Source organism: Trichoplusia ni, chromosome 6 (assembly GCF_003590095.1).
Source record: "Trichoplusia ni isolate ovarian cell line Hi5 chromosome 6, tn1, whole genome shotgun sequence".
In the NCBI taxonomy this organism is placed as follows: Eukaryota; Metazoa; Arthropoda; class Insecta; order Lepidoptera; family Noctuidae; genus Trichoplusia; species Trichoplusia ni.
This window is the reverse complement of record NC_039483.1, coordinates 3955458-3972486: the sequence shown is the minus strand read 5'-3', so window position 1 is coordinate 3972486 and position 17029 is coordinate 3955458. Positions and strand designations below refer to the sequence as shown.

The 17029-nt window shown below is 34.0% G+C and overlaps 1 protein-coding gene across 3 annotated transcripts in view; it reads left to right on the top strand.

The window, feature by feature from the left end:
• Nucleotides 1–17029, top strand: part of LOC113494729 (glycerol-3-phosphate acyltransferase 1, mitochondrial-like) — a 63690-nt gene that overhangs the window by 7760 nt on the left and 38901 nt on the right. The window contains exons 1-2 of one of the 3 annotated variants that reach the window (XM_026873167.1): nucleotides 8455–8679; nucleotides 11791–12057. The exons of 1 other annotated variant lie outside the window; for it this stretch is intronic. In XM_026873167.1, the coding sequence (XP_026728968.1) occupies nucleotides 11948–12057 (110 nt within the window). In that variant the 5' untranslated portion in view covers nucleotides 8455–8679; nucleotides 11791–11947. Of the gene's footprint in view, nucleotides 1–8454; nucleotides 8680–10833; nucleotides 12058–17029 lie in introns of those variants that run through there. One more of the 3 variants, XM_026873166.1, reaches the window with a different exon arrangement.

The window sequence follows — 17029 nt, the reverse complement described above, 5'->3', positions numbered from 1 at the left end:
GTAGCTATGATGCCACAGACAGACAGACTGACACGCGAAACTTAGAGCAGCAGTATTTTTGTATCGGTGGTCAAAAATAATATCATAGAAGAGCAAGCATTAGAAACAATATTCTTCTTATAGAGTGTGTGTGCCTTACAGTGGAAAAAATTACAAGTTGATATGGTAGGTATCAACAATATATTCAAAATTCAGATTTCATCAATCCAGTATCCATATGATTTTCCTCTATTTAATTCAAATTAAACTTATAATAGACGTATTATTAATTGCGTTCGTACAGGCAACTAGTAACCAATTAACGACTTATTGTTGCCCATTTTGGTTGTTCACATTGTTCTCCCTATGACGGTCAACTCAATGTCATACGAAATACAATCCAAAGTACATGTCATAGCCGTTGGAGTGAGAGATTAATGTTAATTGATTACAGTTATGATAAAGTTCTCGTTCTAATTAGCTTGTCGCTAAGGGGACTTGCCAAGCGAATTCTTTACAGAACTCCATCCAAAAATTGATTTCACTTAGTCAAAGTAAGCTTCCAAGTAGCACTTTTTGAAGTTCAAATTATATAATTATTAAACACTTTTGACCCATTTATCCTTTTGCTCGAAATCAATTAAATATTTTTCTCATTTAATCGTCTTAATACTTATTATTGATTTATTTATAGATATTATGTCATGTTATAACAACATATTTTTAAAGGATAAAGCAGAAATGCCTACGAAGGCATATTAATTGACGTCATAGTATCCACTTTGTTTATAGATCACTTGTTTTTGTTATTAATAAAGTTTTCCCTATCTGTCACATGTGATTCCACGATAACACTTGATTCCATTTGATCCCTAGTTACAGCGTTATAAAGCTATCAAGATTAAAAAGGAAATAATGTTTGTTTCTTATTGCTTATCTGATTAGTGATGATCTAAATCTTTCACCTTCCTTTAATCGTACGGTGATTAGCTAGTTCCTTTTCAGTGTGAGAATAGGTCTTTGCCCTGTTGTGGGATAGTTATAACCAGGATATTAAATAATGTTTATGATGGCTTGATCCGCCATGATTGTAGAGAAAACCACAGTGGGATCCGTGATTAATTCCAGTCGTAAGTAGACAAGCCGTGAGAGCAAATTTGACAACATCAGTCTTAACTAGTCTCTTGATTTCTTAGTCAAAATAATACGTGCATTTTGTTTATATTGAGTCAAGTATTTGTAACTCAATGATTTATTTTGTTTAGCAAATTTTTACGGTAGTCTCAGTGTCTGTTGAGGAGCATTATTCTATTGTAGTGTTTATTTTTGTCGGCAAAATTTAGCCCAGACATTTATCGGCTACTATGATCTAAACGTATTATCGATAGACATAACAGTTTCTTTTCTACGATAGTAATTGACTTTCAGACGGTACCCATTGTTTTGTAGTGGATTAAAGTGCAATGACTCTGATATCTTATAGTTTAGAAACAGTTAATTATAGGACATTTACAGGTACGTTACTCTGAGTATTAACGCTGATTAAATCAGTCACTTACCGAAAAGGAATAACATCCCTATATTTGAAGTAATTTTTGAGCGTCACAAAAAAGAATCTCTGGATCACAACAAGGGTTGTTTGTACCGTATTTAATCTATACAGACCACATAATTACTAATAAATCAAACCGTAAAAGCACGTAGCTTTAACAAGAGCCGATTCTAGTAATTTACAAAGCAAAGTGGTTATATTCACCGAGTTTTCTACGCCGAGCTATAATTATACGTTATCAACTGGCCGCCCAGAACGAATAGCTTTGATGGTGCAAACCTGTCCTCTTGAGATCTACAGGTGTTTTATTTATGCTGATGGTATATCGTGTAGATGTAACTATGTTTGAAAAGGGTAACATTTGACATGGTTTAAAAATATATTTTATTTCTGGTTTGCATTCAATTTCCCTTTTTTCTCTATACCTATTTCATTTAATTATTCACAACGTTTCGGCTAATTTTTAATTTTTTAGTACAGTTGTTACTTAATGTTTTTGAATTTATTTAACTATGCTTTGTAATGTCTAACTGATGAGCACATACTTTTTATTTACATTAATTTATTTCTATATTTTCCACTTTAATACTAAAAACTTGAGCAACTCTTGTGTTAACTCTGTATTTTCTTCACCGCTAAGGAACTCTAAAACTTCCCCAAGGTGCCAATTTATCGTCATTAGACACAGTGGCTATATTACACCACATGCCACTAATTATGCTGTTTCGACAACTCCTCACGCTATTATAGTACATACCCATAGAAATCTAAATAACAAGGTAATAGAAGTGCCAACGCCGCGTGACCTTGTCGCCACACTGGTGTCTCGGACGACACCAGCGCGCGAACTTACGCTCAGTCGCTCGCGGAACGTCGTCACAGCAAGAACCACTAAAAATGGTGTTTTGCGGCGTTTCTCAGGCTAGAAATTCATCTGCATCGTGTAATAACATAAATAAACAGATAACATTTTATCGGTAAGTAAATTATTGCAGTAATATTGATGTTATTGCAAAATTAAATTTCAAAACATAACCTTCATTACAAACCATATTTATATCGCACCATCCTGCAACAATTGCATTCTTTACTAATCATTGCCTCTGCAGTAAGAGACTTACAGAAATGCACCGTTGTAAAAAGAGAAATGTATAACGAAAAATAATATTTATCAATGCGATCGTATTTGTAGTGGTACGGCCGCACAAAACTGTCGGAAATAGTGATGTGGTTAAGTGCGGACAAATTATCCAAAATGAACATTGTATACGAAAAGTAACAATTTTAATAGTCGTTTGTTCTTGTGAACATATTATTGAATATATTTTTATTTCAGAATCCCGCAGGATGCAAATAAATACAAAAGACAAGTGGATGACTACCACGGGTAAACGAAATTGGTACCCTACAACTTAGGCCGAATATACACTATGAAATTAGTTGCATGCTTGATAACTTGCCGCCCGCCGCCGCCCGCGCCCCTCTCCATTTTTACGGCTCGGACCGCGCTCGCAACTGAATGTTTCAAAAAGTACGCCTTGCGTTATAGCATAGCATTGAATAAAAATTGCAATTTAAAAATATCCAAATCTCATAAATACCTATCTTTTTATTATGAACGTTTACTAGTCATTCGATACATGAACTGGGCTGCTTTTGTAAGACGACTAAAAAGTCACCGTTTATACCAAACCTACCTACCAAGTATTTCCTAATAATATTTTTTTTTGTCAACCGACAATTAGCGAATTTTTTTTTTGTAATTACATATTATAATGTAATCCATAGAAGAATACAACAAAAAACATTGTCACTCATAATTTCGTCTTTCATTATATTTCGGATCCGTAGTCAATCCCTAGTGTAGTTTACGTAATCACTACAACTAATGCAAAAAAATGCAATGACTGTGTGAGTTATTGAATCCATACAACGACAAAGTCAACCTTATTGCAATAGACGTACGGCCTAGTGTTGTTTGCTTGTTCTTCTTGATGTTAATGTTTGCGTGATTGCGTAGTTGTTTGATGTGAATGTGTTGAAGCCCCGCCCACCGGCGACATGCGTTTTGATAGATCGCCGCGGTGTATGCCATTTCTATTACCTTGTTATTTAGATTTCTATGTACATACCCCATAGGCAATAGAGGCTTTAACGCGGTAATAGTACCTATATCGCGCCGGTGAAGAAATTATAGTCTCATTAAACGTTTATTTTCTTTTAGTAATACGTGGGAAATGGCGTGTGGAAGGAACTAGAATGAAAACAAGAGTGAACAGGTGACTGATGGGATAGATTTAGGGCCGTTAATGAAAGCTATTAAATAAAGTTATTTGGTCATTGAGATTGGTCACAGGTGAGATTTGCATATTTGTGTCAAATCTTGGAAATTAACGATACCTTTGTATTCGTTAAACGATGACCACGTGGCCTACGTATAGACCTCTTTATAGAATTTTGTACGTGAATATATCACAAGTTATGACTTGAGGAAGAAAAAAATTCTTCATACATCCGTGGTTGATCCTACTTTATATCAAGTTAATTCTAGCCTAAGTATTTTAGTAGAACATACATTTAGTTCAACAGTGGTCATTTCCAACACAGTACGAACTATAATGTGGTTAATATCAGGCAGTCGATGTATTCAACGTTCAAGAACCACAATTACACCAGTGTGTAGCAATTGCCGCTCCATTGGACCACCGCATGACAATTGTACATCGTTTACGACCGGCATCCCTCGAATTGACGGCTTTTGTATTTTGTGATAGTGCTAATATATCAATGGTTTAGGTTAACCTAGATTTTAGGTGACTGTTCGCGGTAGTCTGCGAAAGCTTCCTCTTTTGGGATTATAGGGAACGGTGATGCATTCCGGTATTCTTGGCCGGTAGGATACCGGCACACCTGTTCTCTAGAGCATAGGAAGTCCATGAAGATTTTCACCGGGTCACAATATCACGGGACTGGCGTTACCATTCTTAATGTTAGTGTCATAATGTTTAGCTTATGTGTCGTTTCTATAATGTCTATCGTTAACGTACAAGTGATAATTACTAGCTGTACTCAACTCACCATATCTCGCAAAAACATAGTAAAAAAGTGCTTAGTTGCATCTGCATGTATTGTATTTTCAGGTCATAACAATGGCTCTCGTCAATATATCTTCTATAAACATTCAAATTATGAGAAAAACGTCTAAAAGACCTTCGGACAGTGTAACTTTGACAACAGGTGCTACATCAACCATATATTGAGAAGAAGTTTAAATAATAAAGTTATCCCATCGTTTCAACAAACTCAATAATTGTTGTTTCACTCGATACCCATCGTAGCCTTGGTTAAACATATTTGAGTTATTTTGTATGTAGTATTAGCAAGTGCTCATCTATGTATATGAACATGTGATAGGATAATAACGTTAAATAGGTGCTTATGTATTTCACCTTGGATATATGAGAATATATCTATACTAATATTATAAAGAGTAAATTGTTTGATACAAATAGGCTTCGAAAGTACTGGACCGATTCGGATTATTCTTTTGCCGTTGAAGTTACATTATCCCCGCTGAACATAGGTTATAATTTATTTTCAAAATTTGCGAAATTATAATCCAAGGTGTCTTGCCAATCGAAAACCTATTTCTGCGTATGCTGCTAAAACTATTGACGATAGAACGGTTTGTGAATCTCTTCAATATGTACTTAAAAGTCCGCGAGGGTACATAGGTATATCTAACTATTATAGTTTAACCTCTTTTATGTTACACAATTTTATTATATCGCCGTTAAACACAGAGCTTGGTATAGTCGTATTTTACTATAAACTCTTATCAAAATAAGTATGTTTGTTATCAAGAGTATGCATTTAAAAGTAAAACACTTTTTATTTCATCTAAATCAGCCATTCCGTTTAGAAGTTATCACAAGCTTATGGATAAAATAATAATAGTCTAATAGTAAGGAGTAGTCACATAAATTTTAATTGATCGTTCAATTGATTTTATCTTCACAATAAAAGTATAATCATGCCCAGAAGGATGTCAAATCTTTTCCAACTTTCCAAATCAGCTAAAAGATTGAGGATCAAAAGATTCCAAGAACATATTGAATTTTAAAAAGGCAATGATTCATACGGATGTATGGATTCCTAATACTTGTAATGTCGAGTTACTACTTGTATTTATTGGTCTATTGTTGCGAGCCCTTTAGTGGCGGACATCGTTCGGTTTAGTGGGATAGGTCAATTACATATATACTGGCATTGCTTCCGTGTATGTTCAAAAAAGCCCGCAGGCCGGTGAAAAATACTACCTTTAGAGAAAATAAAGATAAGGCCAATTTGATCTTCTTTAGGAAAAGTTTGGGAAAAAACAAGCCGAAATTTTTAACGGCTGATGCTCCTAAAAGAGACGGAAACTGTTTACCTGCTTATAATTTACGATTACATTCTGACTCGCTCCTAATTCTAACCAGAAACCAGAGCTCAAACCTTGCCAAGAAAGTGAATGAAATGCTCAGTAAACAATCTATGTATTGTGCAGATCGTAATTGTCGAGGAAACAGTATTTATGATTCATCATATTTTGAATATTGCATTATTGGCACTTTCTTCAACATTCCCGGTGCCAATCTTGGCTGGTAGTGCTATTTTAAATGCAGATTTCGTAAGGTTTAATTTGTTATAATGGTCTCAGGTCTACGTATTTCTTTTCTCGATTTGACCAATAAGTCAGTCACGTATATTTGTTTGCCCTGTTTGGTTGCTGAAGATTTGATGAATTGTCAACGAATCTACTTGCGGACTATGCCAATGTGCAAGCGAGACCATGCACGACGCACATAGCGGCGTCTTACGCAAGATGATGACAGAAACATCATTGTATATACTGTCTACCTTTCCAAAAGATCTACAGACAAACGTTCAATGAAAGCAAACCCTTTGTGTATACAAAGCGGAACTATTTAATAAAGTATTTGTGATCGAATGAGTTCAATAACTTATTGCAGTACCGTGTCTTTATTTCTTTTGTAATGAAACCTTATTGTTGATACTAATATATTATTAGACGAAAGTTTTTTTTTTTTAAGACAAAGGGTGTTATGAATGTATGTCATAAGGACACTATACGTTTTAAGTATATAAAAGTTTTCGTCACATCTTCCTTATTAATTGGTAATATATATGTCTATGTTATGCTTTGTGCCAGGTTTTTTGTCTGTTTAGGACTAAAACATCACTTTTGTACTTTCATGACACGAAATTACAATTTGGTTTTTTACACCAACCCGACATCAACTCATGATTCAGGACTCATATTGAAGTAAGTTGGCAATACCAAGAATGCGCTTGTGTAAACCCCTAATTTTAATGACTAAAATCATGGACGAGATAAAATGAAACCAAAAATGTTTAACATCCAAAGCATAGAAAATTAAATTCAAAGAGAAATCGACAGAATGTAAGTAATGTAGTGTCCATTTCAACAGTACTATCTCAGCTATATTACAATATTCGGCAAACTTGAATAATATAGTAGGTAGTATAGGTATTATATGCTTCGCTAACAACAGTTTTACATATTTTATACATCATATTAACCAAGATATTCATGGACTTATGCATATACCTATTTGTTTTACCCTGTTATTACTGTACTTCTACAAATAACAAACGCACCAGCAAGCGATAAGAAATATAATCCATTGTATCCTGGCATTCCGGCTTTTCTTAATCTGTAATACATCACTTAGTAATCTCAATAAGACTGGCTTATTTAATAAACGAATTTATGTAATTTATGTACATCATCAATGTTTTCATACCTAGAATTAAATACCTATTTCGTACAAAATCTATTGGACAGACGGTTAAAGTCCAATTAGTTGTCATATTAGGTGAGTAAACAATAGATTGATAAGCTATTTAATTAGACGTATATTAGCAAATTGAAGTGAAACGTAGAGACTATGTAAAGTTGCTCATAGTTTGCTTAAAGGCGTCATATTATTTTTACCCACATAACTAAAAAAATGATGTTTTTTTTACATGATTATCTAAAATCTACCACTCAATTATCACTTAGAAGTAATCCAAAATATTTTCACATCAGGAAACAAAAGTATGTATATACACGAAGTAATTATACTTACTAATTACTATCTCACTGTTGCGTTAGGCGTCTTCTCTTACTTGCCAACGTTTCGGGCTCTGCGGTAACCTCCAGATTCAAGAAGTTGGATGATACTTGAAATGCATTTTCATGCTTAGGATCCACAACGAGTTATTTCGCAAAGGAATACTTCCAAATCAATCTAGACATAACATTGTCAGCCTATATTATCATTCATCTACTCATAGACATTATCAATAATGGGACTGGTTTTGCTTTTAATGATGTCTCGTCTATATTTAGTCGAATAAAGGACCCGTATTACTTCGGGTTGGTCGAATAGACTTCTTAATTTTCACAATTGTAATTGAATGAAATTGACATCCTTTTGAAGGAAATAACTACATTTTAAATGGAATTTACCCTTGGGTAGCTTAACACTTATGTAAAAACCAGATAAATAAAAAAAATGGAGTTTATTCTAGCGACGATAAACGCAATTGCTAAAGCACAACGACATAAAGGGATGTAAAAAAGCTGTTGGTTAGTTATTGTCTTCTCAGCGATGGTACTCTATCTATACTTTTCCGTTGGTATGGAGTTCCTGAAGTCCTATTTTTAGTGAGATGTTTGCTACTATCAATTAAAAAAAAATAATTGTCATTTTATTTATCTGCCTGAAATTCTCCACGATAAATTATTGGGGGTTAAGCCAACAGTAGGCTCCCATTTCTTTTACGCGTTAACTCAATCACTGTTACTACTATAATAGAACGGTGGCGCGTTTGTGACGTGTTAGTGCGCCGGCGTCTGCTGGCTTCAGTTTTGCGTCGCCCGCGCGTGTGACCGCACGTATCGCGTCCGCGTACCGCTCAAATGTTCGAACACGTCCGTGTTATATAAAAATTCGCATTCTTTCGTCATTTTGTTACCAGTCGAGTCAAGTGCTACTAAATTATCAAATAATTGTTACCCAAGTCTTCTCACATTCCAAAGCGTAACGTTAATATTAATTGAGGATAAACATTGGGTAACGTATCCAAAAATATTTTGTGCATAGAAAACAATCTATGCATTTTTTTCGCAACGCTACTATTTGCGAGCATTCATGCTTGCATGTCGATTTCACTTTCTGTGCCAACGTCGGAGCTGTAATTTCGAATTGTTAAATGACACCCCTTCAGTCAGTATTGTAAACGATATTGTTAACTGGCTGCCCGTCCAATGCTTGCTGGAAATGGTTATTTGAGAACTGAATGATAATAGTAACCAGACCGCATGATACTCATACATTAGTTTCGACCTGATTGCTTTGGTTTACCTCATTCATAAAGATGTATAGAATTCGAGTGGTTATACCGTCCATACGCTTTGTTTACTGAAGTGTGAAATGTTACAATTTCTTCTAACATCGACATGGTAGCTCTTTTCTCTTGGAGGACTTGACCCCATACTGTGTAAAATGTGACATTTGGGCATTCTGCTAATTGAATGTAAAATTAAAGAGAAATGTGCTATAGGAAATCAGCTGGTTTTAGTGTCCTTACGGTGGACCGTTAATTTTACGATCCGTACTTAAAGACCATAATAATTACATACTAGAGTGAGTCATACCATCGCACGACCCAAGAATATTATCACTTTTGTATTTCATGCTTGTATCATGTATTGTTGAAGTTCGGATTGTTCGTACTCCTCCAATCACTGTGTATATTTCCGTAGAATTTTCGCTTTCCTGATCAACAATTATTTATACATTCATTACGTGGCCGCAGTTGTAGTGTGTGTGAAATTTTAACGATACTGCTTAGCAACACTTGAAAAAAATCGTTCCTAATTTGCCTGAAACATGGTCGAAGGAAAGATTGCAATATTCAAACATTTGTTATTGAAATAGAAGTCTGTGAACTACTGTTTTGTGATTGTGTGTCGGTTGTTTATAATTCTGAGACTGTTGTTAGTGTATATTATGGAAAAGTCTCATTAATATGCTGCCAGTAGTAAAATATAAACAGAAGCATTGCATCAGACGTAACTACAAACAGATGCTATACCTGTAAAAGGAATAGTGGTTATCCTTTTTCGTTATTCGTAACATAAACTGAAAAAGTTTTGGAATAATAGTTTTTGTTGGATTCTCTTTGCCAGTTCATTTGCCCTTGTAGTGATCATCTTGAGTCAAGTCATGTAGTTTTGTGCAAGCATTCCTTACATTTTATAGCCTGCATCTCGATACGTTAACCTTGGATTACCAACCACACACGTTTTTTCTTTATTTTGTCTGTTCTTGGTATCTGATAGCAAGTGAACTGAAGTTCCGATGACCTCATTAGATACAATGACATGTGTTTTGCCAATTATAACCTAAAAAATAATTTTCTTATCGTTAAGTTTCGTACAATATAGACGTTGTTTGAGTTTTTTGTTATAGGAAAACAGATAAATATCTTTTTAACATTAATCATTTAAAGATGTCCAGAATAAAATGTTCTGACCTATAAAATTGTAATTCGACTGTACTGATTCAGAAGTCGGTTTGTACAAATTGTAATTTGCGTACAATAGCTTATATTGGCTTATATTAGCATTGTATTGCGATACGAGTGGGTGCTTTTGGTCTTCCGAAGAATAAATAAGCAGTTAATCATATGCTTTTAGCTCCCTAATTATTTTGCACGTGATGATAAATGTTTGATGTAAGAAACATTATTGTGGATTTGGTCCTTCGCATCTTAAAGGATCACATTCAATCTCCCTTTTAACCATCTGCTCTTCCTTTAATTAAACAACAAATTAAGAGTTAGTGTTTGTTCAAGCCGTAACTCCGAGCATGATTCAAATAACAATTTGAATTTTCTTGGTTTGAGTATGAGGATCAAGTCTAATGTATCTGATAGTTGACGACCGCCATAAAAAATTGAGGAAAAGCAGTAAGATGCAATTAGTTTTGGCAGTTGGCGTGTGGTGTGACCAAGACATTATTTTTATTTAAATCTGAATGTTAGATCAAGCTATTAAAGTACAATGTTATCGGAAAACAGAATCAAAATATCATATAATCATGACGACGCAAATAGAATTAACAAAAATATTTGAGTAATATATTTAATTTATATTTCATGTTATCCTTTTACGTATTAATTCTTGACTTTACCTATTACCAATATTTCGGCACTTACACAAGCATTATAACAATTAGCGTATTATTTCTAATCACGTTTTGGTCAAAGTCAAATATGGTAATATAGTCATTTTAATTGCAGAATATCTACATACTTATTGAAATTCGAATAAGTCGTTACAACAATTTCGACGGTTATGTACCTGACCTTATGTCATTTATAAATAAATCACAATCTTAATACCTATAAGTTGTTTAATGTAGTTGATTGTTTATTATTTCACACTCGTTCAACATGTCGTATCACACGGTGAACACTCGATATGTAACCATCCATACCACAAGGTGGTATCATGCTGATGTATCTGTGCCACCTGTGTTTGCACTTTTTACTCTTGACCTTTCATATCAACAACCGGTTTCTTTTGACCACGCTGCGGACACACCTCTCTTCGCTCTTTATTGTTTCTGATGTCATATTTATTTACTGTTACGTGTGAAAGAAGATATAACCTATCTGCATTATCAGTAGCGTAACCATGTCCATTTTGATCAATGTTTCGGTCCTTCGGTACTGATCTCAGGTCACATAACCCACATTTTATTAAGCACTTTAATATTTCGTTTTGTTAGCTCATTCCCCTCTTCTATAGTCCCCTTCATTGTCCTTTAAGTACTTGTCCCCTCATTGGAAGCGCGAAATTTGCCATCCATATCAATCGTGATCTCCTTCACGCTAACTTTGCCCGTTCACAGTTCATTAGTTTATCAAGAAGCAATTAGGTCGTTATTAATTACTGTTCTCATATCGATGTCGCATGGTGAGCTAGTGTCGACGATATCTGTCACGTTAGTACAAACGGTTTGATCAAAACACCGGACATAGGTCAGCGGAGTGCACGTTGTGACATCTGCATAACCGCGCTGTTTATATTCAAACTGTCTTCCCTCGGGGTAGCACGCCTACCTCGTTGGCGGGGAAATTGAAATCGACTAATAAATATTTTAAAAATTTCCTAGATCTCAATAAATCAAAACTTGCGTTATCGAAATAAAATAAGTGTGAGTTAAGACGTAGTTAAATAAATCAGTGAAGATTTCGTCCAAAATAGTGGAAGTAAGTGCGTTGTGGAACTGGACAGTTGGGGATGTAGTGTCGGCAAGCAACAGCAGCGAGATGGATACGATGATCAGCGTGTGGACGATGGTGGAGCACGTGCGGGTGGCCAGCGGCGCCGCCGAGCTCGCCATCTTCACCGCCATACTCTACTGGTTCTTTACGTCCAGGTAATTGAATATTTTGAACAATCGAAATTTTCCTTTGGAAATATGGAGTAGAAAATACTCACGCGTATTTTCGGTTCTTACTTATGTTGTTGTGGAAAATATTATTTTTATTTGAATTTCTCGCGGCAGATTTTTTAACCCTACTCTGTTAACACTTTTTTAACATACTTGATATGTAATATTTTGCTTCTCAGGATTTAAAACGATTGCCTTTTTGTCTTAGGATTTCTTTCTGGCGTCCAGTTCGAATAATTTAAATATACAAAAGTTATTATGTAAAATATGGAATTTTCCAGTCTCGGCGAATTCCTGTATTTTAATGGACTGTGTTCGCTCTGTTGTCTATCTTTATCTGTGTCTTCGCAATTATTATTAATTTAATTCATTATTTAAAGTCTCTCTACATGATGTCTTCCTTTACCTTCGATTGTTATTATTTTGCTTATTTATAATTTACCGTGAAATTTCAACAAATAAAATAGAACCTTCTTCGGAATCCCTAAAGTTTTAGTATATATTCAAAACATAACAATAATTCAAATATTTATAAAGGAAATTCTTTAAGCATTATACATAACTATACCGAAAGCCAAAATAAGTTATCTTTTCAATTAAAAATAGCTTTGTAACTACCATGGAACGTATCTGTTCTTAGAGCAGGGGTGGATGGCCCCTGACAAGTGCCCCATCACATTTTAGGTTAAAGTACACAACAGGGCTTCTGCATGTTGGACCTGTGTTTTAGTTCAATTAAAGTCAATTATTGTAACTTTTATACTGTATAAAATACAACAATAGATGTAATTTAATTAATTAAATACAACGTATGTGTATATGTACCGGAAATAAGATTTCGTGTTTATTTATGTACTCCTAGATAAAAAAAACTGCGCAACACTTTATCAAAATTGCAAATAAACATAATTTTATCGTTCTACGAGCAAGTAAGCCCTTAGCAGAAAGATGAGAATAACGTAGGTAGGCCTTTCCTACAATAGTATTGAAATGACAAGTAAAATATTACAGAATTTATACCTATTTTCAACTATTCACGTAATAATATTATTGGCGAGGATGCGTAATAGCGCTCTGGACGAAGTAGAACGGAATCTCTCTTCCATGGACTATTCGTGCAATCAATAATACTCTGTTATAAGGATGTCTTTCCAAAAATGTCCAACTACTAATCGTTAAAATATTGTTATCGAAAGAACAAAATTTTGCGCGTTAGAACGGGCAGAGTATGATCACCAATGCAAGTTTGTTTGGCACATTTTCTATAGCCAAAGCGCTTCGACATACCATCTTTTCTAGAAAACTCTAGACTTTTCATTTTATTTACGAATTATAGTTGGTTAGGATTGTTTAATACACTTGTACTTTTCCACATATTATCTTCGCGAACAAGAATAAATACATCATCCTGTGTCAGAATATTTGCGCACGAATATCTTAATTTATATGTTTATGTACTTAATTAATTTCCTCACATTTTTATAGTTAAATAAATTATGTAAAGAACGTCATTTGATAGTGTAATATAATGTTGCTGGTATCATGCATAATAATCATCTCTATTGTACCTACTTATCTATCTATTCTATTGTTAACTATTATCATACAAAAGTCATATTTACATTGCGTCTAAGTACTAAATAGAAAACATAAAAACAACACAGGTTTCGTTTTATTTTTGTAAGAATAATGAATATTATATTTCACATCAGACATAGTACTTAATCGAAAAAAGTTGTTATTTTATAAATTATCGTATTTTTTTTATGATTGAAATGAGAATAGTAATCTCTATGTATGAAGAGTAAATTAAATATATTTTATCAGTTAATCTAACAATGAAAACCTTAAACTATTTAATATGTTCCAAACTTTTGTTATCATAACTCTAAAAAAGCATGTTTTCCCCAAATAATACTAAAAAAACATAAAAATACGAAACTGCAGTAAATTACATTCATTATAATTTAGCAACTGTTAATCTTTTCATCCTACTTCGTAACTTAATTACGTTAAAATTAACTAGTTCAACCGCTGTCCGCGGAGTAATGTTAACTTTTTAATATGAAGTTACAAACATCCAAGCTTCTAATAATAGTGATTGGATCGAAAGCTGTCCGCTCTCTCATAGAAACTTACCGCTTGAAATGTGTCCCCGAAGCGAATAGAAATGTAAGTAACATTTTGTAGTAGAGAACTTATTTTAGGCTTAACTCTTCATAAGTATTTAACTAGAAAAGGACAGATGAAATTGTCGCAACTTGGGGAGGAGCACTAGGCTAAGTTGATCAATTGAGACGAAAATGAGAGCTACTTATGCTAGCTTCTTTGCTTGTAAGGAAATCGTTTCTATTAGCTTAGATAAAATCATTTTTTTTTATATAATAGTCTTCAAACCATTGTTTTTTAATCGGCCTTAGCTCTAAAGGGTTAATCCTTTTGTCGCGATGTGACACGTAATGAAAATACCTCTGCACACATATAAATCAATAGGAGTCATCGCGTATTGATTATCGAAGCAGTAATGTTAAAAAGATTTTCATTTCAACCATTTGTATTTATGTTTTTTTTCTAATGTTATCATCAGAGTTTGTTGACATGCCGACTCAATAAAAGAGTCATTAACAAAACACAACGATGTTTAAGGTGATTGACCTGAATAGCAGCCTAAATCACATAATTTATAAACAATTGAATTGATAAAAATGTTATTAATAATCGTGATATACGACGCAATAAAAGTAATATAAAGAAAATGCGTACAGCTGATATTAAATTGAAAACAAATTACTGCTATGTGTCTGGTTAACAGCTCTTTTTGTTTCTGGGCGCCACCACGTCTGGAGGTAGTATGATTGCAGTGCGGAAGCGTGACAGCGCTCTATACGGACAGTGGTGTCTCTCTCCCACAAGAGTGCACAGAAATAATATTACATGAAGTAGTAGTACATTCTCTTGTTTCTTTGTCCAGGTTTCACTATATTATGTTAGTAACTTAGGACTGGTTTTAAAATTAAAAGATACACTTTCATTTATTAATACTATCAATCTTTTTACAAGTTTTGTTGGGGTCGGTTTCCAGTCTTGCTGGTTTCAATTAAATACCGCATTGTCTATCAAAGCCAATCTTTAATGTAGTGCAGTTTCGAAGAGTATTTTGGAGATTAGAAGCAATGAAATGAAATTATGATTCAGTATATATATATCATCGTTTTTACAGAATAAACATTTTTGAGAATGTTGACATTTCTTATCTGACTACCTTGACAAGAAATATTGAAACAAACTTAAGGCTCGCAGTCACTTTTTAAGTCCAGCCAATTTTCGAAATAAAATTGTTATGAAAGAAAGAACTTGACTGGGTAGTCGCGACTATTAATGCAGTAAGTGATATACTGATCAATAATATTTTATAAGGTAATCAAATGTTCATAACCGTTTATAACGCTGATAATTTAATGGTATTTAATTTCTTGTTGTCACGGTTTAACACGACAACACTTAATGATATTAAGTTTGAGTTACACTTGATATTATGGGATCATATTTTGTACCTGGTATACAGTCCTCATGTTGAATATTAACTGTAATTGATGATTATTTAAAGCATAGTTAAACTACTGTTTACTAAGATGATGACCAACAATATGGAATAACATAATCACTGATAAGGGCTTCTCAACATGACCATAACTACTCTGCTAAGGGTGATACGAGAAAGAATACTTACTAAAGTAGAAAAAGACAAAATATGTAATAAAAGTGCCAATAGTAACATGACGATACCAATCTACACGACATTAACAGTTTCATTTTCTCATTACTTAGCTGTCATAGTGTTTCACATCGACAATAAATCTTTCTAAAATAATGGCCTGTTGCCTCTACACATATCAACTTTTCTACTAATTGAATGTACTGTCGCTGCCTCAATACTTTCCAACGTACAGCATCCTATATTTTAGATCAGTATGTCTCTCATTTATAAATACAATCTATTCACACTTCGCTACTATGTTTACAGTAATACCGGCACAATATAAATATTTTTCACGGTACGCTTTTAGATATAGATAAATCTCTCAATTCACGCAGACTGTTTGTGCGTTTTAAATACGCTGATTGGTTTTTGAACCAGTGCTTGTACGATGATTTCTGAGAGCAGGACTGTTTCGAATGTGGAAGCTACACAGTACATTGGCCTTTACATAATGCCATCCCTCTTTTACCACGAAAATAGTCTTTTAAAGCTCGAGTACTGCGGACTTGGTCCCAAAACTTTTTGTTTTTGTTCTGTTTGCATTTATATCCTACTCAATCAAGATCGATTTGCGATCCAATATTCTCGCCGTCGTTTGCTGTCGATTGTACGTAGTTCAAAAACTTGCCACGGTACGAAATGTCGCTAGTGTCGGCTTCTACAGTACCAAATCGATTTATATTCGATTGATCCACTCGATACTGTCTTGAGGTAGCCTACTAGTTCTATTGATCTTAAACTACGCCTGTCTGAACTGAGGTCGTTACTCTTGTTATTTTCTATAGCATTTCTTAGCGAAGATAAACGAACAATGCAATTATGTAGTTGTTTGACATCAGAACGTTATCAATACTATCATAAGCAGTTATGTTGTGTTCGGTTCAAGAGGTGCAGAAATTTATCGCTTTATTGATCATCATATAAGCGTGTGGTTGTTATATAATATTACTTTATTCACACTTGAAATTGAGAGCCTTATGTACTTAACAAGTAATGTAGCATTTCACAGTACAAATTGTTGTATAACAATTTCTCGTCGAATTCGGCGGCCAGTTTTGGTTTTCAAATTCTGAGTCGATGGAAATCAAAATAGATTCCTTTTAAAATAGTTGTTGTCTGTAAAAACATCGTAGTACTATATTGGGATAAGAATTGAGGCGAGACATGCTTCCAACTATAACAATATTACTCTTAGAC